At 41.6% G+C, this 26,864-nt stretch overlaps 2 protein-coding genes across 4 annotated transcripts in view; one reads left to right on the top strand and one right to left on the bottom strand.

Moving 5' to 3' along the window:
• nalcn (sodium leak channel, non-selective) overlaps positions 1-8,741 on the bottom strand; it is a 296,823-nt gene extending 288,082 nt beyond the window's left edge. For all 3 annotated transcript variants that reach the window (XM_060826499.1, XM_060826500.1, XM_060826501.1), the window contains exon 1: positions 8,634-8,741. In XM_060826499.1, the coding sequence (XP_060682482.1) occupies positions 8,634-8,741 (108 nt within the window). The remainder of the gene's footprint in view (positions 1-8,633) is intronic.
• A 13,450-nt stretch (positions 8,742-22,191) lies between these two features.
• itgbl1 (integrin, beta-like 1) overlaps positions 22,192-26,864 on the top strand; it is a 223,897-nt gene continuing 219,224 nt past the window's right edge. Inside the window, exon 1 of the mRNA XM_060826498.1 lies at positions 22,192-22,417. Within this exon, the coding sequence (XP_060682481.1) occupies positions 22,338-22,417 (80 nt within the window). The 5' untranslated portion in view covers positions 22,192-22,337. The remainder of the gene's footprint in view (positions 22,418-26,864) is intronic.

Below are 26,864 nucleotides of genomic sequence, written 5' to 3'. Positions count from 1 at the left end.
GCAGGAAAGTAAGTTTCAAGAGGACAAAGGGATATAGACATATTTAGTCAGTGTACAAAATTTGGTAGATGGAGTATAATGTGGGAAATTATAAACTTCCCTCATTTGACAAGGGCAGGGAATTGAATTGAATTGAATTTATTGTCACGTGTACCGAGGCAAAGTGAAAAGCTTTGTCTTTCGAGCAATACAGGCAGCATACATAGAAAAGCAGCATATTATCCAAGTGGAGAATGCAAAATTCCACAATACAGAGGGATTTGGATATTCTGGTACATAAATCACAATGTACAGAGACAGTAAGCGATTGGAAAGGCAAATAGAATGAATGTTGTCATTTATTAGAAGAGGCATGGATTACAAACAAAAAGTGACATGTTGCTGTAGCTACAGGACATTGGTGATAACAGATCTGGAGTACTGTGTACAGTTTTGATTCCCACAGTTAAAAAGATATAATTGCATTATAAGCGATGCAAACATGATTCACTTGACTGATACCTAGGAAAAAGCAGTTTTCTTATGAGGCAGGGATGAAGAGTGAGCCATTGGAGTTCCCAGGAATGAGAGATGATCTTATTCAAGCCAAGTTGGTCTTGAGGGGACTTGTTGGGGTGAAAGCTAAGAGCGTGTATAAGACCATGAGACATGTGAGCAGAAGCTGGCCATTCATCCCATTGAGTCTGCTCCACTATTCAATGAGATCATGGCTGATCTGATCATCTTCAACTCCATGCTCCTGCCTTTTCCCCATAACCCTGTGATTCCCTTAGTAATTACAAATCTGCCCATTTCACGATTGAATCTGGTTAATTACCCAGCCTCCACAGTCCTCCGTGGTAAAGAATTCCATTGAATCACTACTCGTTGAGGTAGGGAATGCTCCTGTCCTCTTGTCCCAGAGTCTCCCATAAGGAGAAACAACCTTTCCAAATTGACCCTGTCAAGTCCCCTCAGAATCTTGAAGAAGGGCTTATGCCCGAAACGTCGATTCTCCTGCTCCTTGGATGCTGCCTGACCTGCTGCGCTTTTCCAGCAACACATTTTTCAGATTTTCCCCTCAGAATCTTGTATATTTCAATAAAGTTGCCTCTCATCCTAAGCTCCAATGAGTACAAGCTCCAACTCTCCTCACAGGACAGTCCCTCCAGACCCAGAATTAGTCTTGTGAACCTTGTTTGGATTGCTTCCCCTCAAATGTCAATGCTTCTTTCCTTAGATAAGGGAGCAAAACTTCAGTTTCTCAGCTGTGATTTGACCAGCTCCTTGCATAGCTTTTCAGCAAAAGTTCCTGACTTTTACGCTCCATTTTCTTTGAAACCCTTTCCTGTTTGGAAGAGACTAGAATTGGCAGAGTCAACTTAAGGGGCCTCCTTTTAATTCAGAGGAAAAATATTTTCTCAGACACAGTCTTTAGTTTGTGAAATTCTCTTTCCCAGAAAGCAGTGGCGATCGGATTGTTGAATATTTTTAAGGATGCAATAGACAGATTTTTGATGGACAAGGGTGTCTAGAGTATTAGTGGGAGAAAGAGGAAAGAAGAGTTGAACACACATTCAACTAGAATCTTATCAAATGATGGAGCAGGCTCAACGGGGCAGATTGGCTTGTTCCTGTCTCCTGCTTCCAATTCCTTTGTATGGATAAACAATTACTTGGATGGTTCAGTTGTAATAAAGACTGAGGAATCTGTCAAAAATGCATTGACCTTCACGTACTAAGTTACGGCAGTATAAAATGATGTTTCAGTTTGGAAATTAAGACAGAGGATTTAAAAAAGAATTAACATGGGCATATATTGCAAGAAGATCACAACATCATAAAATGTATTTGGGGTAAACTAGACAAACACATTCAAAAGCAAGGAATAGGAGGTTATGTTAATGAGATGTAGAAGGACAAAAGCAGTTCACATAAAACATGAACATCAGCCTGGACCAGTTGGGCTGAATGGCCTGTTTCTGTGTTGTAAACCCTGTGTAATGCTGTTTAATAACCAGAAGGAGGAGCTATAACATAATGTCCACATTTCCTACTTGATTGTTTTATAATTCTCAACTAATAGATTTCAGATCAATACTTAAAAGTATTGACAGAAGAATCATTGTCAGCTGATGTCTGCTTTGATGGCAATTAATTAATCAAAAACATTCCTATGGGACCAGATGATGCCACAGTGCTGGCTTGCAAGTTCACCTCAGACTATTAGGATCCTAAAAAGATTAGACGATCACAAAAACCTGTGGTCATTGAGATAGAGAACAATGACTAGTTTCTCAGGTCGAGGAGATGATATTAAGAATTGGATAACTATTATCCTTTTAAGCATTTCATAATTTGGCAGAGCTTTCCCACTGAAGGTTGCTGGAGCATTTCATTCAAAGCACCCTGGACTGAATGGGCTCCTTTTCAATTGTTTCACTCTGATTTACTGAGAACATGTGACGTGGATCATTTATGGAAAAAAATTAGGCCACGATTCTGATGACATCTTCATTCCATCAGAAACAAAGCAGAGAGAGATTTCTACATGATTAGAGCTTGGGGAGATGGTCTCATAGCAAATGAGATCAAGGATGTACAGGAACTCAGTGCATAGCATCACTACCTCACAGTACCAGGGACCCAGGTTTGTTTCCAGCCTTGTCACAGAAGTACAGCATGGAAACAGATCTTTTGGTCCAACCTGTCCATGCCAACTAGCTATCCTCAATTAACCTGGTCCTATTTGCCAGCACCTGGCCCATATCCTTCTAGACCCTTCCTATCTATATATCCGTCCAGATGCCTTTTCTGTGCAGAGTTTCATATTCTCCCCATGTCTGCGTGGGTTTCCTCCCACAGCTCAAGGATGTGTGGAATAGGCAGGATAAATTGCCCCAAAGTGTCCAGGGATGTGCAGGTTAGGTGGATTAGCCTTGGGGTTATAAGGCTTGGGCTGGGGTGGGATGGTCTTCCATCGGTTGGTGTGAACATGCTCGGCTGAACAGCCTGCTTCCACAATGTAGGGATTTTATGAATAACGGCGTTAATTTGCAGAATCAGAGAACTTTACAATTCAGAAATCAACAATTAAGCTCATTATGTCTGTGGCAGCGTTTTGAAAGAACTGTCCAATTTTGTGACACACTTTGGTTTTCTCCTCCATGCCCCTAAAATCTGCCCTCTCCCAATTGCCCTCCTCAAGTATGTGCACCTTTGGAAAGTTCCTGTAGAACCTGATTATATAATTCTGCTAATGTTTCTAGATCATAACAATTAGTGTGAAACAAGCTCTTCTCCTTTCATATGAGGTTCCAATATGAATCATTTTAAATTTGCAAGCTATGGTTACCAACCGACTTGACACTGAAAACGGTTTCTACCCACCAACTTAATCAAAACTCTTCATGACTTTGGTTAAAAATCACACAACACCGGGTTATAGTCCAACAGGTTTAAATGGAAGCACTCGCTTTCGAAGCGCTGCTCCTTCATCAGATCAACCACCTGATGAAGGAGCGTCGCTCCGAAAGCTAGTGTTTCCAATTAAACCTGTTGAACTATAGCCGGGTGTTGTGTGATTTTTAACTTTGTCCACTCCAGTCCAACACTGGCATTTCCAATTCATGCATTGGAACAGCACCATTACATTTCCCCTGAACCTTCTCTGCTCTCAGGAGAACAATCTCCAGTTCCTCCATTCCAGTAAATCTCCTCTGCAAACTTGCCAGTGCCTTGTCATCCTTTTCTAAAATATGGTGCCCAGAATTGGACACAATATAGCGAGTGAGGCCTAATCTGAGACTTGAGAAATTAATTTCCAGTGAAGCTCAGTGCAAGCTGGAAGAACAGCCTCTCATTTTCTACTCGAGAACCCTCCAGCCTTCAGGACTCAATACTGAATTCAATATTTTAGCGCTTGAACACTTTCTCCCCTCTACTTAGCCCAACCCTCACACACCGGGCCTTGTTATCACAGGGGCTGCTACCACACACAATTCATTGTCAGCCACTAAGCAGATATTCGTTCTCCCAGGCTGACGTTTATCCACTGCTTTGTTTGCCCAACAGGTTTTCTCTCTCTGGGCTCCATCACTACCTTATTGCTTCTTCCTTCCTCCTCTCCCTATACCTTTGAGCATAACCTTTTCCGAGCTACAATCAGTGCCGAGGAAGGGTCGCTGAACCCAAACGTTAACTCGGCTTTGTCTCCATAGATGCTGCCTGACCTGCTGAATTTTTCCAGCTATTTTCTCTGTTAGTAATCTGAGAAGATTCACAATGATTCCCTAGTTCGAGAAACAAGTGGATAACTACGGTGGCCATCATGTCAGGTAAAGCAGGGAATGCGAGTGACAGGGGAGATTTAAAGTTGAAAAGTGTGGCCCTGGAAAAGCACAGCAGGTCAGGTAGCATCTGAGGAGCAGGAGTGAAGGGTGTATGCACAAACATTGGTTCTCCTGCTCCTTGGATGCTGCTTGATCTGCTGTGCTTTTCCGGTGCCACACTTTTCGACTCTACTCTCCAGCATCTGCAGTCCTCACTACCTCCTCGGGGATTTAAAACTGATTGAAAGGCTGGACTGAAACCTGAGATGGCTCATAAATACCACGGGCCAAAGCAGAGGGAAAGAAAATAGGTGACACATACAGAAATACTTGGAGCAGAATCATAGAGTCATAGAGATGTCCAGCACGGAAACAGACCCTTCGGTCCAACACTTAGTTTGTTTTTTTTAGCACTACATTAACTGCCAATACAAAACCATAAGGCATAGGTGAAAATGTGTTGCTGGTTAAAGGGCAGCAGGTCAGGCAGCATCCAAGGAACAGGAAATTCGACGTTTCGGGCATAAGCCCTTCATCAGGAATTCATAAAGGCTTTTGCCCGAAACGTCGAATTTCCTGTTCCTTGGATGCTGCCTGACCTGCTGCGCTTTAACCAGCAACACATTTTCAGCTCTGATCTCCAGCATCTGCAGACCTCACTTTTTACTCATAAGGCATAGGGATAATATTAAGCCATTTAGCCCACTGAGTCTGTTCCACCATTCAACAAAATTATGGCTGATTTAATATTTCCTCAATTCTACTTTGCTAGCTTTATTCCCATAACCCTCACTTCCTTTACTGATTCAACATGTCTATCTCAACTTGATTATACTTAACAACCCAACATCTATGATAAAATTACAAAAATTCACCACTTCTGGTTAAAAAAGAATTCCTCCTTACCGAGCTACACAGGTTTGACATGGAGCTGCAGTAAATTGGGACATGTTCTTCCAATGGAGTCAAGTATCCCACTGAAGTTGTAATATACCTTTCAGTAAAACCAAGAGCCTGGTCTGCCCTCTCAGTTGGATATAAAAGATCCCACTCCATTATTTTGAATGAGAAAATTGGGATTCTCCTCCATGTCATGGGTTCCCATTTATCCATCAACTGATGTGAATAAAAACAAAGTATCTGGTCATTTATCATATCAAATCAAGAGTGGAAACTGGAAGTCTGAAATAAAATCACAGGAAACATCTGCAGGTGTCTAAGGAGAGAATAACAGCATTTCACTGGCATTTTGTCAGAACTTCTTTATTTCATCTACCTCATTGTGGGATCTTGATGAACATTGTATGAAATGTCTGCAGTATTTTCCCACATTACAACAATAGCTACACTTCATGAAGCACTTCATTGGCTGTAACACTTTGAACATATGAAAAAGGGTAGAAGTAGGCCATTCAGCCCCATGAACCTGCTCCACATTCAATAAAATCAGAACTGGGCTTCTCAGGCATGTGAGGACTTGTTTAGCTGGATAGACATCATTCTTGATTCTAAAGGACAGTCAAAAACCACATGATTGATCCGGAACCTCAAATCCAACTCCCATTACTGCCTTTGTATTGAAAATTCCATCAACCTCTCTTGTACTTAATGACTGAGCATCCACATCTCCTTCTCTGGATCGAGTATTCCAAAAAATCACAAATCTTTGAAGAACAAAATTTATGCTCATCTCAGTCCAAAATGGCTGACCCTTTATCTTAAAACAGTGACTCATAGTTCTAGATTTTCAACCATAGAGAAACAAACACTCAACATCTAAACATCCCCTAAGAATTGAATATGCTATCATAACGTCTCTGCTCCTTCTACACTTTATAAATAAAGTGGTTACAAGACAGGTCAGAGGCTTAAAATCCAGCAGTAAGTGAGTCAACTCCTGACTTCTCAAAATCTTTCCACCATCCGCAAGGTAAAAGTCGGGAGTTTGATGGAATACTCTCCTCTCCTAGATGAGTGCCACTCCAACAACACTCAAGAAGCTTGACACTATCCAGGACAAAGCAGTCCACTTGACTGACATCATATTCACATCCATGCCAATGCTTAGTAGCAGCAGTGTGTAGCATCCAAAGGATGCACTGCAGAAATTCATCAAAGCTCCTTAGAAAGAATCTTCCAAACCCACATGCCCTTAATCTAGAAGGACAAGGGCATCAGTTACATGGGAACACTGTCACCTCCAAGCTCCCTCCTAAGTACATCGTCCTGACTTGGAAATACATTGCTGTTCCTTCACTGTCACTGGGTCAAAATCCTGGAATACCCTCCAGTCATTGTAGATCTACCTGCCGCACATGGACTGCAGCAGTTCAAGAAGACAGCTCACCATCACCACCTCAAGGGTATTTAGAGACGCAATAAATGTTGTCTCAGTGATGCCCATATCCCATGAGTAAATAAAAATAAAAATGAGCAACCCTTTGAGATGATGCCTTCTAGTCCTTTACTCTCCCATAGGGAGAAACAATCTCTGCACAATTACCAAATCCCTTCAGAATCTTGTATATTTCAATAAAGTTGCTCTCATTTATCTAAATTTCAATGATTATAAGCCCCAACCGCTCCTCATAAGACAGTTCCTCCATACCCAAAGCCTAGTAGGGCTGGCCTAGTGAATCTTCCTTGGATTGCCTCCAATGTCAATCCATATTTCCTTAGATAAGGGACCAAAACTGTTCACAGTATTTCAGCTGTGGTCTGATTAGTGCCTTGTACAATATTGGCAAGAAAACAACAACTTCATCAGTCAAAGTATTGAGAACAGCAGTTGGGACATCATTTTATGGCTGTACCAGACATTGCTAAGACCACATTTGGAGTACTGCATACAATTACATAGAACATAGAACATAGAAAAATACAGCGCAGTACAGGCCCTTCGGCCCTCGAAGTTGCGCCAACCAAATCCTACCTAACCTACACTAGCCCAATAACTTCCATATGCCTATCCAATGCCTGCTTAAATGACCATAAAGAGGGAGAGTTCACCACTGCTACTGGCAGGGCATTCCATGAACTCACAACCCGCTGCGTAAAGAATCTACCCCTAACATCTGTCCTATACCTACCACCCCTTAATTTAAAGCTGTGTCCCCTAGTAACAGCTGACTCCATTAGCGGTAAAAGGTTCTCAGTGTCTACCCTATCTAAACCCCTAATCATCTTATACACCTCTATCAAATCTCCCCTAAACCTTCTTTTCTCCAATGAGAACAGGCCCAAGTGCCTCAGCCTTTCCTCATACGATTCTGGTCACTCTGCTAAAGGAAACATGTTATTCAGCTGGCGAGGGTGCAAATAAAGGTTTACAAGGAAGTTACTGAGACTGGAAGGGTTGAGTGAGAAAGGATAGGCTGGAACTTCCTCTGAGATGTGACCTTATAGAGATTTATAAAATCGTGAGGGGCATAGATAAAGTGAATAGCTAAGATATTTTCCCTCAGGGTAGGGGAGTCCAAGCTAGAGGGAATAGGTTTAAGGTGAGAGGAAAAGATTTAAAGGGGCAACTTTATCACACAGATGGTGGTATGTGTATGGAATGAGCTGCCAGAGGAAGTGGTGGAGACAGGTGCAATTATGTCATTTAAAAGGCATCTGGATGGGTGTATGACTAGGAAGAGTTTAGAGGGATATGGGCCAAATGCAGGCAAATGGGACTTGTTCAGTTTATGGATGAGTTGGGCTGAAGGATCTGTTTCCATACTGTACTACACGTTGACTCTAAGTGGTATTTCTACAGCATCTTTAATATAGAAAAGCATGCCAAAGTGTTAAACATTCATGTTATTGATTTTAAAAAGTGTCAATGAGCCAGAGAAAGGAACATTAGGACAGGTAAGCAAAAGCTTGCTCCTAAAGACAAGTTCTACAGAGTACCTTAAAGAAGGAGAGATAGGTAGGAAGTTGGAGAGTTTAAGGAGGAATTTCCAGACCTTAGGGTATTAACAGTTGAAAGTACAGTCAACAACCGAGGATAGATTAAAATCAGGGATTTTCTAGAATTGGAGGATCACAGAGGTATTCAAGGTTTTAGAGCTGAAGGAAATTAGGGAGATAGGAAGGCCATGGAGGGATTTGAAAACAAGAAAAACTAAGAATTCAAATCAGAATGTAGCTAGACTGGGCCCAATACAAGACCATGAGCACAGGAGGAACGAGTGAGTGAGACACCTGGAACGTTGGGACACAGGGAGCAGTTTTGGATGAACACATGCTTATGGAGGACATGAGGAAGGGGAGGAGAACATTTGGAGACTTTTATATCAAAATATTTGTCAGACTTCCACCACAAATGTAACTTACCGGCTTATTGATCCACAAAATATCAGCATTGTCTGTAAGCATCTCATCAGGTCCAAAGTCTGTAACAGGCTGACTCTCTACTCTTGAACTTTGCTTCCGTTTCAACATCTTTGAAATCAAGGTTTTTCAAGAAAAGAATTCTGTCAACATAAAAATAATAGTCAGGTAAATATATATAGTCAGGGGCGGCACGGTGGCACAGTGGTTAGCACTGCTGCCTCACAGCGCCAGGGACCTGGGTTCAATTCCCGCCTCAGGCGACTGACTGTGTGGAGTTTGCACGTTCTCCCCGTGTCTGCGTGGGTTTCCTCCGGGTGCTCCGGTTTCCTCCCACCCTCCAAAAGATGTGCGGGTCAGGTGAATTGGTCATGCTAAATTGCCCATAGTGTTAGGTAAGGGGTATATGTAGGGGTATGGGTGGGTTGCGCTTCGGCGGGTCGGTGTGGACTTGTTGGGCCGAAGGGCCTGTTTCCACACTGTAAAAATCTAATCTAAAAAAAAAATCTAATCTAATCTAATCTAATCTAATATATAGCCCAAAGCTTCTGGTCTCCAGATCATCAGAGATATTTTGCTGCGTTAGAGTCAGAGATATTAGACAGTCTCTACAATAACTGCACAAAGGCCAGTACTCCATCACCAAGTCACCCTTTATTTATATGGGCACAGTACATGGACTCTGACCAGCCAGCTCAGAGCTGGTCCCTAGAATGAGGAGACTGTTTGAAAATCCTGTTTAATTTTTTGTTTGACACTGATCCAGCTCTCTCAGAGCCAGCTATCAGCCTAACACTCCTTTTTTTTCCACAGAGGCCGGTATCCCATCACCACTCCGGTCTAACTTTTTAAAAAACTTTATTTCTTTTTTTTACCCCCACACTACCATCTAACTGCGGTACTGCTTATTTTTCTCCCAGCACCCATGTTGTGTGCGCAGGTGTGAGACACAGTGAAAGACACAAGGAATCTCCTTTTTTTTAATGCTTCCAGTGATAAGAAACTTCAGTTATGAAGCTGGACTAGAAAAGTTGGGGCTGTTTTCCCTGGAGAAGGTCAGGATAAGAAGTGATATGACAGATGAACTAACTCCACAGAGGCCAGGATCCCGTCACCAAGTCATCCTTTATTCACATGTGGAAAGTCATTGAAAGACACTGACCCAGTTCCCTCAGAGCCAGCTCCCAGGGTGAACAGAACCTCTGACACTCCTATATATTTATTTTTCCCCACACCCATGTTGTGTGTGTGCATGTGTGAGACACAGTGAAAGACACAAGTACTCTCCTGTTTTTTTACGCCACAGAGGCCAGTATCCCATCACCAAGCTACCCTTAATTTACATGTGGAGAGTCCTTGACACTGATCCAGTTCCCTCAGACCCAGCTCTCAGGGTGAACAGAACCTCTGACACTCCTGTTTATTTTTTCCCCAGGACCCATGTGTGTGTGGATGCAGGTGTGAGAGACGGTGAAAGACACAAGGAATCTCCTGTTTATCTCTGTCAGACAGAGCTCCCTGATTGGCCCCAGGGTAACAACCCCAATCGAAGATCTCATAGTCGATAAGATCCACTTGGTACTTGCTGCAAACACTCCAGTTGCATTGTACTTACCTGGATAGTTGAAAACATCAAGAGAGAAAAAAAACTTGCCTAACTATTGGTTAGCTCCAGAACCAAACCCCCTCAGTGACTCTTATTGAACTCCAACATTCCTCACCCCAAAGAGCCCCTCCCCCAGTTTCTATCTCACCCATCAGCTTGTTCTGGAATGTCACTTATTCACAATATGTACCCATGACCTGAACAAAAGGCCCACGTGGAAGGTTGCTAAATTTGCTGGTGACATGGAGTAACATAAAAATAGGACAAAGTGTCTGCAAAGGAATCTAGATCGGTTTGCTGATTCAGCAAAAATATAGGGGTTGGGAGCACAACATAACAAAATCTGTACTTGTCCACTTTGCCAGGAAGACTAAAAGGGAAGTTGCATTTAACCAATCTACCTCAGGTCTATGAGGACATTGGATGTGCTGTGAACAGGGGGAACTGATGGCTGTACTGTAATTAATACATACAATTTATATGAATGACATGGATGAAGACACGGAAGATGTTTGCCAAATTTGCTGATGACACAAAGGTAAGTAGAAAATGTAGCTGCGACAATGAAGAAGGCAGAACAACACCTTTCTTCTTCAGGCTGCTTAGGAAGTTTGGTATGTCCACAACGTCCCTCACCAACTTTTTCAGATGCAGCATTGAAAGCAAACTATCTGGGTGCATAACAGCCTGGTATGACAACTGCTCTGCCCAGGACCATAAGAAACTATAGAAGGTGGTGTGCACTGCCCAGACCATCATGGAAGCCAACCTCCCATCCATGGACTCCATTTACATGGGTCCCTGCTGCGGAAAGGCTGCCAACATCATCAAAGACCCATTACATCCCAGTAATGATCTCCTACAACCTCTTCCGTCAGGCAGAAGATATAGAATCCTGAACACGAACACACACACACACACACACACACACACACACACACATATTCAGGAGCAGCTTCATCCCGCCAATTATTAGACTGACGAACAGACTCTCCACAAAATATTATTGAACTTGCTAATGTTGATCTTGCCTAGTGCATATCCTGAGCGATGTAACCTGTCTGCCTCTGAATGTTTTTTCACCCTATGATCTGCAAGTCCTTGCTTACTATGATCTGCATGAGCTGCTCATAAGCAAAGCTTTTCACTGCACTTAGGTACACGTGACAACAAATAAATCACATCAAATTCAAATCAAAAGTAAGTTGTGAAGTTGACAAGATTACTAAAGATATACAATAGACAGAGTTAAAGGAGTAAACAAAGATATCACAAATGGAGTACAATGTGGGTAAATATGAAATTGTTAATTTTGGCAGGGGAAAAAATCAGATGATCTAAACGGCAATAAATTGCAAAGCTTTAAGATATGGAAGGATCTGGGTCACTTAATACATGAAGTATAAAAGACTAGAATATCAGGCACTGCAAGTAATTAGGAATGGAATTATCATTTATTGTTACAAATGGAATATAAAATTAGGCACATTATGCTTCAGTTACATGGGTTTTGGTGAGACCATATCTGAACTGCTCTGTGCAATATCAGTATCTTTATTTAAGGAAGGATTTAAATGCAGTGGAGGAATTTCAGAGAAGGCTTAGATTAGATTCCCTACAGTATGGAAATAGGCCCTTTGGCCCAACAAGTCCATACTGACCCTCCAAAGAGTAACCCACCCAGACTCATTCCCCTACCTTACATTTACCCCTGATTAATGCATCTCACACGATGGACAATTTAGCATGGCCAATTCACCTGACCTGAGCATCTTTTTAGATTGTGGGAGGAAACCAGAGCACACGCAGGCAGATGCAGGGAGAATGTGCAAACTCCACACAGTCGGCAGAGGCGGGAATCGAACCTGGATCCCTGGCGCTGTGAGGAAGCAGTGCTAACTACTGAGCCACCGTGCTGCCTAAAATGGAATATTGGAATAATACTTGGAATACGTCAGTTTTTTATCAGGAAAGGTTGGACAGACTAAGCTTATATCCGGTGAAGTTTGGAGGTCAAGCTTGATTAAACCCTACTAGATCCTGATCTATCCTGACAGGGTAAATGTGGAAAGGATGTTTCACCTTATGGTACAATCTAGAACTAGGGGGTCAGTGTTTAAAAAGTGGAGGTCCATTTATTTGAAACTAATGAAGCAAAACTTTCTGTCAGGGGATTTAAATGTCTTTGGAACTCTCTTCCTGAAAGGTGTTGGAAGAAGAGTCCTTGAATTTTTTTAACAATTAGGTGTACAGATTAGTTGTAAGCAAGGGGTTGAGTGGTTATCAGGGGAGGTAGGAGTTGGGTTTGAGATTATAATCCACCAAATCTAATGAATTCGTGAAGAAGGCTTGAAAGGCTAAATATATAGCATCTTTAACATGGTCTTTTGGTTGGAGAAAACATACATTGATGAAAATGTTTTGTCAAATATTTCCATCACACACTCATTCGGACAATACTCAAGAATGCCAATTTAAAAAGGGAAAACCTTTTTTACTGTAAGTGAAGTGAGTGCTGATTAATTGACAAGTGGACTCCAGCAGGCTAGGGTGCTTTATCAAAGCTTGGCAGTTAACTGTAAATCATCATCTACCTGGTGCATTCTGCCTGGTAAAGCCTCTACTGATTGCAATCCACTTGCCAGCCAATCAACATGCTATACTCATGCAGTGTAAAAACGTTGTTCCACTTTACATTGGCATTTCTTGCAGATTATACTAACAAGTGCAAGATGAAAAGCCTTAGAAAAAGGTGCCTTTTTCAGGAGGAGTAAAATATTTAGGCATCTCACAGGAGAGGTATCAAACAAAATTTAAAAGTGAGCCTCATAAAGTTGGATTCGGATAAGTGACCAAAAACTTGACAGCAGAAGGTGTCACTGATGGCTCAGCGATTTAGAATCCAAGATGCACAAGAGGTCAGAACTGCAGAAACAGTGTGATCTGAAGGGCTTTATGGGCACAAGGGCAAGACAGAGATAGGAAGGGGTGACACACAAAGGGATCTGGAAACAAGGATAAGGATTTAATATTGTGACACTGCTGCACTGGCATCCTATAGGGGTGATGGGTGAACAAGGCTTGGGGTGAGTTAGGATAGAGGCAGCAGAGTTTGAAGAAGCTCAAAATCTGGGGTGACAGAATGTGGGTGGGCAGTCTGAGAGAGGTTTAGGATGGCCCAAGTCTGGAGATCACAAAATCTCAGCAGATCAATTTTGGCACTCCATCTATTTTCACAAGAGTACATGAATTAAAATGACTTCTCTTGATAGCTAGCTCAGAGCAGAAAAAACATGGAGCTTTGTATGAAGAAAATAAATCCCAATACTCCAAAAAAAATTCTATTTATACTGACTGAAGACCCAGCCTCTTTTTTAAATGTAGGTACAAAAGGATGTCAAATTATTACACTGATGAATGTGCAAACGATCTAATTTGCGAACGACACCTAAAGTAAACAGCTTTCCTTCGGCCTGATTTAAACCTATCCTCACTTGCTTTAAATGATGCAACCATGGCAACGGCCCTTTAAATCTGAGCATCTCCAACGGCAAATTCACCTTTTGTCATCTGCATTCGTAATGCTGCAGCCTTTAACGGCTTTTGCACCGATTTCAACAAAACAAAACATCGCAGTTTGAAAAATAAGGACCAACCTTCTGTCTGATCTTGTGCAATCTCCCAGAGATTTATTTGGAAGGTTTCAATTTGACACTAAATCCAATGCAAAGACAAGAATCTCTTCAAATGAAATTGACCTGAAACAGCTGGATGACACTGTCAGTCGCCACTTGCTTTCCGATTAACGCGGTTTTAAACAAAAACAACAACAACAAAAAAAAAGGCTGCTTGAAATTCTGCAATTTTTTTTCCTCCACTAATTCTATTAGCGACCTTGGTACCGGAAGTGCAGAGCCTTCTACTGGGAGGAGGCGGGACTTCCGATGAAAGCAGGTGAAAGTGCCAGAAACTCACCTGGTGCTGCTCCCAAATCTGTAGAAGGTTGGGTTTTAGGGGCCCCTTCTGGGGCAGCATGAGTGAGCCAGGAGATCTGGGTTCAACCCTTCCCTGCTCCAGAGGTGTGTAATTACATCTCTGAACAATTTGTGAAAGTTTGAGGTGGCACCTACTGGTGATCCACCCACCAGTGTTCCCTTTATAAAAGAGCACAACTAATAGATAATTTAATCAGAGCATAAAATTTATACATTGAGTATAAGATTAGTGCCAAAAGACCTCTACCTATAAGACTGTTTTCTTTTGACCACAGTAACTTGTATGCTGAAATGCATTATCTGTTAGGATGGTGGAAATGTATGCTTAGAATTACAATTGCGCCCCTTAAATATGTCTAGACTATTCCCCACAGTCACTCTCTGTGGTGACAAGTTCCACATTCTTGCCACTCTGCAAACAATTTCTGCTGAAATGCCTAATGGATGTGTTACTGGATAACTTCACAAATTGATGCAAGGACTCAGAAAATCTGGTTAATTGTCTATTTCATACTTATGCAGGGAGAGCCAGTCTTATTACTGTGAAATGTAAGTAACTCTGGTGCGTTACAGACACTTTTAAACTTTATGCTAACCATTACAACATACATATTATAATTTAAACTCTTCTCTGTCCAGATTCCTGATCTGCTGTTTACTCACAGTTTGTTTTTAACATTCACTCGTGGGATGTAGACATCTCTGGCAGCTCCAGCATTTATTGCTTATCCCCAGTTGCCCTTGAGAAGGTGAGCTACCTTCTTGAACCACTACAGTACAATTGGTGCAGGTACACCTACAATGTTGTTAGGGAGGAAGACCTGGGAGTTTGATCAAGCAGCATTAAAGATATGGCAATGTATTTCAAAGTCAGAATGGTATAAGACCTGGAGGGAAACTTGCAAGTGGTGACGCTCCCATATATTTGCTGCTTTTGTAGCTTATACACACTGCTGCTACTGAGCATTAGTGGCGGATGTTGTGCCATTCAAGTGAGCTGCTTAGACCTGGATGGTGTCAAGCTTCTTGACATTTGTTGGGAGTGCATTCATCCGGGTTAAAGGGGAACAACCCATGATACTCCTGACTTATACCTTACTGATAGCGGACAGGCTTTTGCAAGAGTCCAAGCTTATGACCCGCTGTTGTAGCCATTACACTTACATTGGCTTGTCCAGTTCAGGTTCTCATCAATAGTAACCCTCGGGATGTTGATAGCGCAGTATTCAGCAGTAGCGACACTATTGATTGTCAAGGAGTGATGGTTAGGTTGTCTATTATTGGAGACAGCCATTGCTTGACATTAGTGTAGCGTGAATGTTACTTCCCATTTTCAGCCTAAATCTGGATATTGTCCAGAGCTTGTTATATTTGGATGTAGTCTACTTCGGTATCTGAGAAGTTGCAAATGGTGCTGAACATTGTGCAATTGTCCTTGAATATCCCATTGTGCAATTGTCTTTGAATATCCCCACTTCTGCTTTTATGATGGAGGGCAGGTCTTTGATGAAGCAGCTGAAAATGTTTGGGCTGAGGAATCTCTGCAGAGATGTCCTGGAACTGAGATGACTGATCTATAACAATCACAATCATCTTCCTTTGTGCCAGGTTTCACTCCAACCAGTGGAGAATTTTCCCCCAATTCCCATTGAATTCAGTTTTGCTCGGGGTCTTTGATGCCACACTTGATCAACTATGGCCTTGATGTCAAGAGCCACCAGTCTCACATCATATCTGGAATTCAGCTCCTTTGTCCATGTTTGCAGCAAAATTACAATGAAATCAGGAGCTTAGTGGCATAATCCAAACTGTGGGCATCAGTGGGCAGGTGTTGCTTTATTGGTGATATCTTCCATCACTGCACCAATGATCGAGAGTAGACTGGTGTGGCGATAATTGGCCAGGTTGGATTTGTTATGCTTTTTGTATATAGGGCCTACCTGGGCAATTTTCCACGTTATCAGGTCGATGCCGGTGTTGTTGCTTTACTCGAACAGCTTGGCTATGGGCGCAGCAGGTACTGCAGCACAAGTCCACATTGATGAGAATTGGGACAAATGGGTCTTTTTCTGGTTGGGAAGAAGCAACTAGCCGGGTACCACATGGTCCCTTGGCTCCTCTGAACACACGCACCAGCCGGTTTCGAAACAGTTTCTACCCTACTGTTGTTAAAATACTGAATACACTCACAAACTCTTAAAATTTGCCTGTACCTGTGTTTTTGTTTTTGCCGCTGCTACCTATTATTTAATTATCGATGCTACTTAACTACGTGATCTGCCTGTATTGCTCGCAAGACAAAGCTTTGCCTCGGTACACGTGACAATTGAAGCCTACATGAATGACTTGAATGCAGTGATAGAAGGTACTACAGCTAAATTTGCAGATGACAGTATAGTACGTGGGAAATTAAGTTGCAATGAAAAAGTAAACTCTTTACAAATGGGTACAGATAAGTTGGGTGACTAGACTAAAATTTTAATTTTTAGATCCCCTACAGTATGGAAACAAGCTCTTCGGCCCAACAAGTCCATACTGACCCTCCAGAGACTAACCCACCCAGACCCATTCCCATAATCTATATTTACCCCTGACTGATGCACCTAACACTAGGGCAATTTAGTGTGGCCAATTCACCTGGCCTGCATATCTTTGGACTGTGGAGGAAACCAGTTCACCTGGAGGAAACCACGCAGACACAGGGAGCATGTGCAAACTCCACATAGACAGTCGCCTGAGGCAGGAATATGAACCCAGATCCCTGGCACTGTGAGGTAGCAGTGCTAACCACCAAGCCACTGTGCCACCCCTTGGAAGATGGCGTTTAATGTGGATAAGTATGATATTATCTATTTTGGTTGGAGGAATAGAAAGACAACTTATTATCTGAATGGAGGGAAACATCAGTGATCTTCTGTGCAAAGGGACCTGGTGTCCTCATGTGAATTGCAGAAAGTGGTATGCAAGTACAGGAGGTATTAAGGAAGCTAATTGGAATTTTGGTGTTTACTACCAAAGGAATGGTGTATAGAAGTGGGGAAATGGTACTACAGCAAGTACGACTACACCTGGAGTATTGCATATAGTTTTGGTCCTCTTACTTGAGGAGGGGTGACGTGGCAGTTCAGAGGACATTCAATTGCTTGGTTCCAGAGATAGGAGGGGGGTTTTGTCTTATGAAGAAAGAGAGAGCAGTTTAGGCCAATACTCTCTCGATTTTAGAGGTGAGACCTAATTGAGATTTATAGGATGTTAAAGGGATTGACAAAGTTGATGGATAGAGGATGCTTCCTCTTGTGGGGAAATGTAGAATGAGAGATGATAGTTTTAGACTAAGAGGTAGCAGATTTAAAATATAGGTGAAGTGGAATTACTTCTCTCAAAAGGTCGTGATTCTATGGAATTCATTATGTCTGGTGGATGCTAAGTAAATTTCAGGTGGAGATGGACATTATCTAATTATTTCATTAATTAAATGATTGTTTAATTAAATAATGGATTGACGGGTTATGGAGAGCAGACCAGAAAGTGGAGTTGAAGCCATGATGTGATTAGCCATGATCATATCAAATGGCCGAGTGGGATTGCGGGGCTGAAATACTTATTTCTGCTCCTACTTCTTACGCTCTCCACAATGTTCCGAGGGTCCGTATGCTTTGCAGTGCAATTTCTTCCAATCATTCCTTGATATGATGTGGAGTTAAATGAGTTTAGTGGAGACTGGCATCTGTGATTCTGGGATGTTTTGAACGAGCATTGTCTGTTCTTTTTGATCTCTAACTTGTCAATACTGCAGCTTTTGCACTCCTTGTCTCTCTCTCTCTCTCTCGGTACATTTGCATTTAAAATGAGACTGAAAATTTAACTTTTAACTGATTCAATCTCTTCCATTTTATGATATTGATGGCCTTTGGATTTGGACTTCTTCATAACTCAGAACATTATTTCTATATCAGGCCTCTCAAAACTTTTTTCAGATTGGAAGGACTACACCCATTAGCCTTTTCTGTTTTACACCAATCCAATCATTAATTCAATTCAATACAGCACAGAAACAGGCTCTCCAGGCTATCAAGCCAGAGCCGTTTCCTAATTCTTATTTAAACCTGCAACCATGGTGGCACAGTGGTCAGCACTGCTGCCTCAAAGCGCCAGAGGCCTGGGTTCTATTCCCACCTCAGGCGACTGACTGTGTGGAGTTTGCACGTTCTCCCCGTGTCTGCATGGGTTTCCTCTGGGTGCTCTGGTTTCCTCCCACTGTCCAAAGATGTGCGGGTCAGGTGAATTGGCCATGCTAAATTGCCTATAGTGTTAGGTAAGGGGTAAATGTAGGGGTATGGGTGGGTTGCGCTTCGGCGGGTTGGAGTGGACTTGTTAGGCCGAAGGGCCTGTTTTCACACTGTAAGTAATCTAATCTAATTGTTCATGCGTGGTTTCTATCCCTCTGATATCTTCCTGTTCACGTGTCTATCAAGATATACCTTAAACTCCCTAAATCAGATTCAAAAAACATTGGGGTTGAAATTTTGGCAGGGCTTTGGGAAAAGATCAAGTGGAGTAGAATTAATTAGATAGCACTTTCAAAGGTACACCACAAGCACAGTGGACCAAAGGGCCTTCTTCCATGTTGGACCACTCTGTGGTTCTGTTGTGGCTCTGCCTTCCACAGAAACATAAAAAAAAATCAAAACTGGAGTAGGCCATTCAGCCCTTCAAAGTTGAAAATGTGTTGCTGGAAAAGCGCAGCAGGTCAGGCAGCATCCAAGGAGCAGGAGATTCGAAGTTTTGGGCATAAGCCCTTCTTCAGAAATGAAAAAGGGCTTATGCCCAAAACGTCAAATCTCCTGCTTCTTGGATGCTGCCTGACCTGCTGCGCTTTTCCAGCAACACATTTTCAACTCTGACCTCCAGCATCTGCAGACCTCACTTTCTCCATTCAGCCCTTCAAGCCTAGCCCACCAATCAACATGATCATGGAAGACCATCCAACTCAGTGCAACTCAGTTCCACTCCTGGTGGTGCCCAATGTTACGTAAGCGTCCTGAAGTTATCATTTGCCAAAGCTCTTAAATGCATTACTTGCACCATGTGTTTTGTATACAGGACCATCAGAACTCAGGAGCTAGGTGGATGTGAAAAGAAGCTCCTTTACAGGTCTCACCCATACACTCATGAAAAATCTGTTAATGAGACCCATTTTAATGATCCACAAGTGGTTAATCTTTTGAAAAAAATCATTTTTGTTTCGCCATATCCAAAGTACTTAATCTTTTAATGATCTCTCTTTAATCAGTCAATCAAACTTTGCTTTTGAAACTTAGTCAAATGATCAAAATGACACACTTACAGCTTTTGGGAAATTTCAACAAAGAACTCTGTGCAGTCATGAATTAGGTGATCATTCAACTTCTAACGCACTCACCGGATTGCCTGTCAGTCATCACAGTCCTGCTGACAATGGTGTTTTTGTATCTCAATGACAGCTCAAGCCTTATTTTTTTCAAGTTTGAAGAGTGAGTGATTGAAAATAACTTCAGATCACGACACTTAAACAGACCTTATCTTCCTTCAAGAACATTCACATAAATGTATGACATCCAAACCACAGGTTAGGGCCCCTTGAAAAACCAAATGGGGTCTGTTTGACTTCAGCACAAAATTCAAAGGACGTTACTGAGGCTGGATTTCACCATCTATGAGTCACATCCTACCTGTCCTTACCCGCATTTGAAATTGAATCCAAGACAACAATGGGGAGGTACTTCTGAATTTTTTGATGTTTTACAGCATATGGTGTGGGAGAGAGTGTGGGAGGATGGTGGTAAGAGCAGTTTGATAGGGTGCCATCATGGCTGGGGAGGAGGTGCAGTCTTGTACTCTATCCCACTGTGGAGAAGATCTTGATGAAGAACTGGAGGGTGACATGAAGTTTGGTTCACTGGTGAATTCTTGCAATTAGACAACAGTAATTGAAAGGCATCGGGCAACACTGAGATCATGTAAGGTCACAAGTGACAAAGAAAGTGCTTTCAGTTTGGTTCCTGGACATAAAGCCTGACAGGTGAAGATCATTCAGCCCTTCAAACCTGTTCAATGTGATCATTTGTGATTTGAATCTTAGCTTCATTTATCCATCTTGGTTCTAAAATTGCTCATCGTTTTGCTCAACAAAAATATATCAACCTCAGTTATTTTAGGGGAGTTGAATCCAAATTTCTAATCCTCTTGACGTGAAGAAGTGTTTCCTTCTCCTGAATGATTTCAATCTAATTTTAAGATTCTGTTTCTCGTTTTGGACTACCTCCATTAGACAAGAACATTATCTACCTCATCAAATCTTTTTTATTGTTACAAACATCTAAATTGGATTACCTCTTAGTCCTCTCTCTTCAAGACAATACAAATATAGTCTATGAGCTCTTGTGGTGCAGAGGTAGCATGTGAACCTCTTGACCAGGAGATCAAGGTTCACGATCCCTAATTGCATTGTACCTGCGCCAAATAGACAACAGTAATTCGAGAAGGCAGCTTACCATCACCTTCTCAAGGGCAACTGGGACAGGCAACAAATGTTGACCTACCCAGGAACCTCCACATCCCACGATTGAATTAACAAAACACTGTAGATAAACAACAGATTAAAACCTGGGCAGAGAACTGTTGGAATTATAATATGCATGTTGTAATGTTTAGAAGTGTTTGTAACACATCAGAGTTATTTACACTTCACAATGATAAGACTGGCTCTTCCTGCATACATGTGAAATAAACAATCACCAACCAACCTGATTTTCTGAGTTCTTGTATCAATTTGTCAAGTTGTCTGTTAACAAATCCATTAGGCATTTCAAGAGAAACTGTATGCAGAATGGTAAGAATGTGGAATTTGTCACCACAGACAGTGACTGCGGGGAATAGTCTAAACACATTTAAGGGATGCAATTGTCTTGTAAAGGAGCTGACCTTGACTGAGTGTTGCAGACTAGCACATTCCAAGGTTCAGGACTACATGCTGAGGGACTATGAAAGGTTAGGACAGCTGCTGCCAAGGCACAGTGGGGAATGACCATCTTTTAAGGTCTTTCTGCCAACAGTAAATGGTGGTCTGTTCAGGTACTGACACCCACACCCCACCCCTCAAATATATGTAAATATGGTCTTGTAAAGTAAGAAATGCCTTTGGAATGTTGTTGGAAAGAGTCAAACTCCAATGTTTGTTTCTCCATATGCTACTGAACAGAACCAAACTGCTTTAGTGACCATGTATGTATGTAGAGATAAGTTTATAAATAAAGTATATTTTCCTGATTAAAACAAGTGGTGATGGGCCTTCGGGATTCTGAAGATTCTTATTTGTTTTTGATTTGGAGACGCCAGTATTGGACTGGGGTGTACAAAGTTAAAAATCACACAACACCAGGTTATAGTCCAACAGGTTTATTTGGAACCACTAGCTTTCAGAACACTGTTCCTTCATCAGGTGGTTGTGGAGTCTTATGATCTAATACTCCACAACCACCTGATGAAGGAGCAGCGCTCCAGAAGCTAGTATTTCCAAATAAACCTGTTGGACTATAACCTGGTGTTGTGTGGTTTTTAACAATATTTATTTTTGCAGATGGTCATTTTGTGTGTAGGGTTGGGAGGGAGGGGTGGGGAATTTCAAGCAGGTCTTCTTAAAAGTGGGCATCAGGCCATGGTTGCAACATAACAATAATAGTGCTTTATATTTTCAAAGATTAATACAGAAGCTGAAAATACCAACATTTTCCATAGACAAGTTGTAAACAAAAGGGAGACTTTTTTTCCAGTTTTAACAAATTCTGTAGCTGCTGACTGTAAGCTACGAACCATCTGGCTGGACAAGTGTTTCTAATTACCTTCCCTACATCTCTGGAATTTGGTTCTGACATTCCGTTGTGCTCACTTCCACACGGCCAACACTAATCATATACACTTGCATGTGTAAAGCAATAAGCCAATAAAGATTTAAGGCAGACTTGACTTGTCTGAAGTCCGTTTCAGCTTTGTCGCCTGTCTCTAATATAGAATATCCGAGAAGCCAGCAGGCATTATAAGTTTAATTTTGTCACCTTCAGTCTAAACATGCACGCAGACGTTCTGGTAAATTATATGGTTTTGCTCAACACTGTGTTTGTGTCTCAAAGCTTCTTGCAGTCTACAGGGTGAGTACAGCAGTCCTGGAGTGTTTTGTAATCTGTTGTTATGGAGATCTGCTAAACTATTGTTTGATAGGATTGCAACAATGAGGGGGAAAAAAAATCAGCTGCTGTGTAATGTCACTCTCCATGTAATAGAATTACGAAAAAAAAGTATATACCTGCCTGCAAAAATAAAAACGATGCTAGTCCAACTTTCTTAAAGACAATTGTGAATTAATACTAGTAACCATAATTATGAAGGAATATAATCCTTAAGATTACCTGCTTGTGTGCCATCCAGATTGGCTATTTCCAATTTAAATCTGATGTAAACCAGGGTGACTTTTGACAAACTAATTGTAGTTCAGCAAAGAGAAGATGAAACTGTCTTAAAGAAAATGTATATGCTATCAAACACGTATCGAAGCTATCTTCTCGATTGGTTATCCATTGTTACAGATAGTTCATAGAGACAAGAAACTTTACTAGATCCAGGGGATCTTATTGCTATAGCAATCAGCCACTTGATAGTTAGAATTCTTGCTTAAGCTTCAATTTTGGAATAAGTTACCCAAGATGTATTTAAAGCAAAGACTATAATTTCTGTTCACATGTTTTAGAAGTTTCAAGATTCTGAATACCATTTGGAATTAAGTAATCAGTTTTTTAAAAATATGAAAATACTTACGTGATGCAGAATTTTTTAATGGTTAAGGCTACTTGATGTTATTACTGGTCAGAGTATAAGAATTCCCCTGTTTATTCAAAATGTTAAGGATTAGAGTGAATAAATCATTCATGTGACTTTTGATGCATTCACAGCAAATAAATCAAATCAAAGAAAGAAAACATAACACATGAAGACAGCAAAACACATCCGACATGCAATGGCAGCATAATTTACTGTGTGATAATTTATTACTAGTGATAAAATAGACCATTGCATTGTAAAATAAGTAAATTAATTACACCCCAGTAATAGAAAGTCAACTAGATGACCTTCACTAATGAGTCTTCTCCAGTGTTTAACTTTCGGTATCTGGGTGCTGTTGCCAAGGCTGGCATTTATTATGGAAAAGTGCGGCAGGTCAGGCAGCATCAAAGGAGCAGCAGAATCGACGTTTCGGGCATAAGCCCTTCTTCAGGAAGAAGGGCTTATGCCCGAAACGTCGATCCTCCTGTTCCTTTGATGCTGCCTTTCCTGCTGCGCTTTTCCAGCAACACATTTTTCAGCACTGATCTCCAGTCCTCACTTTCTCCTGGCATTTATTATGCATATCTTTATCATCACTTGGTTAGAAGGTCGTGGGATCAGAGACTTGTGCACAAATATCCATGTTGAACCTTCTAATGCTGTACAGAAAAAATGCACAGTCAGAGGTGCTATCTTTTGGATAAGGCAATGAGTCAAGGTATCATCAGCCACCTGCGATGGACACGTGATTCCATGGAAGCAGTCCGAAGAATGATAATATTCTTGCTTTGGAATGGTTATAGTACCAGACATCAGCACTCTGGAACTGTTCTTTCAGACATTAGGTTTTCAACGAGGCTGATGTGACTAGCTTATGTATGAAGCAAAGGTATCCCAATTGAAAGCTTAATCAGAGATTTCCCTTCTCATATCTCAACATAATCATATAGAGGAGGGGGGTGGGTATGTGTCAGGCTGTACTTTTCACAAATTCCAAGATGAATTTCACTCACATAATACCAACATAATATTATTAAAATAATTTCAAGCAGGGACAATATTTATGCTAAGAGTAATTGATTTTCACCTCATTGCTATAACAATCAGAATAATGCATTCGAGATTTAGCCATGCTAAATATAAAGAAGTAACAATCGACTTTTAATAAATCCTCTCAGACAGCTAACTGGTTAGCTGTCATTGGTTGTGTCCTTGATTGTCTGCAATACTAAATCTGTGAAAGTATGGCACATATACTAAAATCTGTGTGATAAATGTGATGACGTCTCTAACATTACATGCCATAATGCTCATCCAGTGCTTTGAGTCCTTATTTAGAAGTGCACCTAACAAACTCTGCTGGGGATATCAGTCAGTCAGCCAGCTGACTTGTTCTTGAAATCTGGATCATACAGTTTCAGTGTGTGGCTGTGCTAATCACTCTCAGCCAGACATGCATTCAGCTGCAAGAGGGACTGTCTATTGGTGCCACCTGAAGGGCCAGCCATCCAACTTGCAGATGTGTTTGACTTCATGGGATAACTGTGGATTGTGTTTCCAGGTCTTATGGTTATATGGTGCATTCAGACAAGGAAGGCAGAGAATTTTGTGACCTGCTCATGCTAAATGTGTCAACAATAACGAGGCTACAATAAGTGTTTCTGAATCTGTAAGCTAACTGAGAAAGGAAGCACAGGCTGCAGAGAGAAGTTGATCTGTTCAGAGGATGAAAGGAAGGCAGGAGAACTCTACAACAGGGATTTTCAGGGAGCATTTCTCATATACTGACCTTGTCCAAGAATTGTACCTGAGGCTAGGAATACCACAGGGAGTAACTCACTTCCCAATTCCCCATAGCCTGTCCACCATCTGCAAGGAACAGGTCAGGAGTGTGATGGAATACTCCCCACTTGCCCGGGTTGGGTGCAGCTCCAACAACATTCAAGAAGCTTGACACCATCCAGGACAAAGCAGCCTGTTTGATCCACAAGCAACTACTCCCTCCATCACTGATGTTCAGTAGCAGCAGTGTGTACCATCTACACGACTTCAGAAATTCACTGTCTAACTTGACTGTTGATCAATGGAAGTAAATTACATCATTCTGGTCCTTTAATTAATTATTGTGAAGTTATCATCTTTGGAACCCAACACAAACGTTGCTCATGGCTACCAACTCCATGCCTCTGCTGACCACTGAGGTTGAACCAGACTGTTCAAAACCTTGGATTCCTACTTGATCCTGACTGAGATTCCAATCCGCTGTTCACTCATCATTCAGATTGCCTACTTTCACCTCCATAATATCACCCTCCTCACTCCCATTCCAGTACATTTGCTCCTGAAACTCTCACCATGTCTATCTTACCTTGAAACTAAAGGGTTTCAAGACAGTTTCCTGGTTGACTTCCAACCTTTTAAGTTCTGTGCTGCATTCGAACTTGTCTAAGTTTCATTCGCCTATCACCCCTGTGCTCATGCACCATACTGGCTCCTAGTAGAGCAAATTCTTAATTTTAAGTGTTTACTATAGACATCACTCCACATCCTGTTTCCCTTACCTCTGGAATCTGCTCCCCCCTCATCGAACTGGTCAATTACACACACCCCAGTTCCTTTCCTTCACAGTTGAAGATGCGCTGTCAATTACCCAGGACAGATTTTTTTTTTGATCAGATTAGATTAGATTACTTACAGTGTGCAAACAGGCCCTTCGGCCCAACAAGTCCACACCGACCCGACGAAGCGCAACCCACCCATACCCCTACATATACCCCTTACCTAACACTAAGGCCAATTTAGCATGGCCAATTCACCTGACCCGCACATCTTTGGACTGTGGGAGGAAACCGGAGCACCCGAAGGAAACCCACGCAGACACGGGGAGAACGTGCAAACTCCACACAGTCAGTCGCCTGAGGTGGGAATTGAACCCAGGTCCCTGGCGCTGTGAGGCAGCAGTGCTAACCACTGTGACACCGTGCCAATTTCTCTCCCTAAAAATCTCTGCACCTCTCCTAAATGAGAAGATCCTTTTTAAAACTTGACTCTTTGATCAAACCTTTGGTCACCAGTCCTGATATCTCCTTTTGTGGCTCAATGTTTGGTAATACTTTGTTGAAGCTCTTTGAGATGCATTACTATGTTAACAGTGTTGTATAAAGGCAAGCTGTGTTAGGCATTTATACAGTGAAAGATATGAGTAGTTAATAAAAATGTTAATTATTATGTTGAATTATTGAATAGAATCTTGCAACATAGAAAATTCATTTGACTTGTGAAAGCTTTTAAAAGTTATCCAATTCAGTTCCACATCTCAACCTCCCCCATAACTGTGCATATTATTGTTCAAGTATGTCTAATTGCCTTTTGAATATTCAAATGAATCTAATCCTAAATTTAAAACCTTTTCAGATAATGCATTGCAGATCACAACAATTCTCTGTGAAGAAATTCAAAGCATGCTACCTAAGGATTGTTCTGACTAATGTGGTTAATACTGTTGATGACAATAATCAAAAACGTTCATGCTCATGTTTACTAAATCATAATCTGCCTGTTGCAAGGGGAAAGGAGACAAATACAAATGCAATGCAGTGTCAGCGTGTTAACCTACAAGTCCCAGGTTTTGAGCTATTGCAAGAAACGATCCCACAGTACTGGTTCAGCAAGGTGAACAGAAAAAAAGTGGAAATATCTTTTATTTCTGTTGCACGTCCGAATGTCCCAAAACATTTAACAGCCAGTTGTGTACTTTTAGCATTGTGGTCACTGTCG

Source organism: Hemiscyllium ocellatum, chromosome 6, assembly GCF_020745735.1.
Source record: "Hemiscyllium ocellatum isolate sHemOce1 chromosome 6, sHemOce1.pat.X.cur, whole genome shotgun sequence".
In the NCBI taxonomy this organism is placed as follows: Eukaryota; Metazoa; Chordata; class Chondrichthyes; order Orectolobiformes; family Hemiscylliidae; genus Hemiscyllium; species Hemiscyllium ocellatum.
The sequence above is the reverse complement of the archived record's forward strand: the minus strand, read 5'-3'. Positions and strand labels throughout refer to the sequence as shown.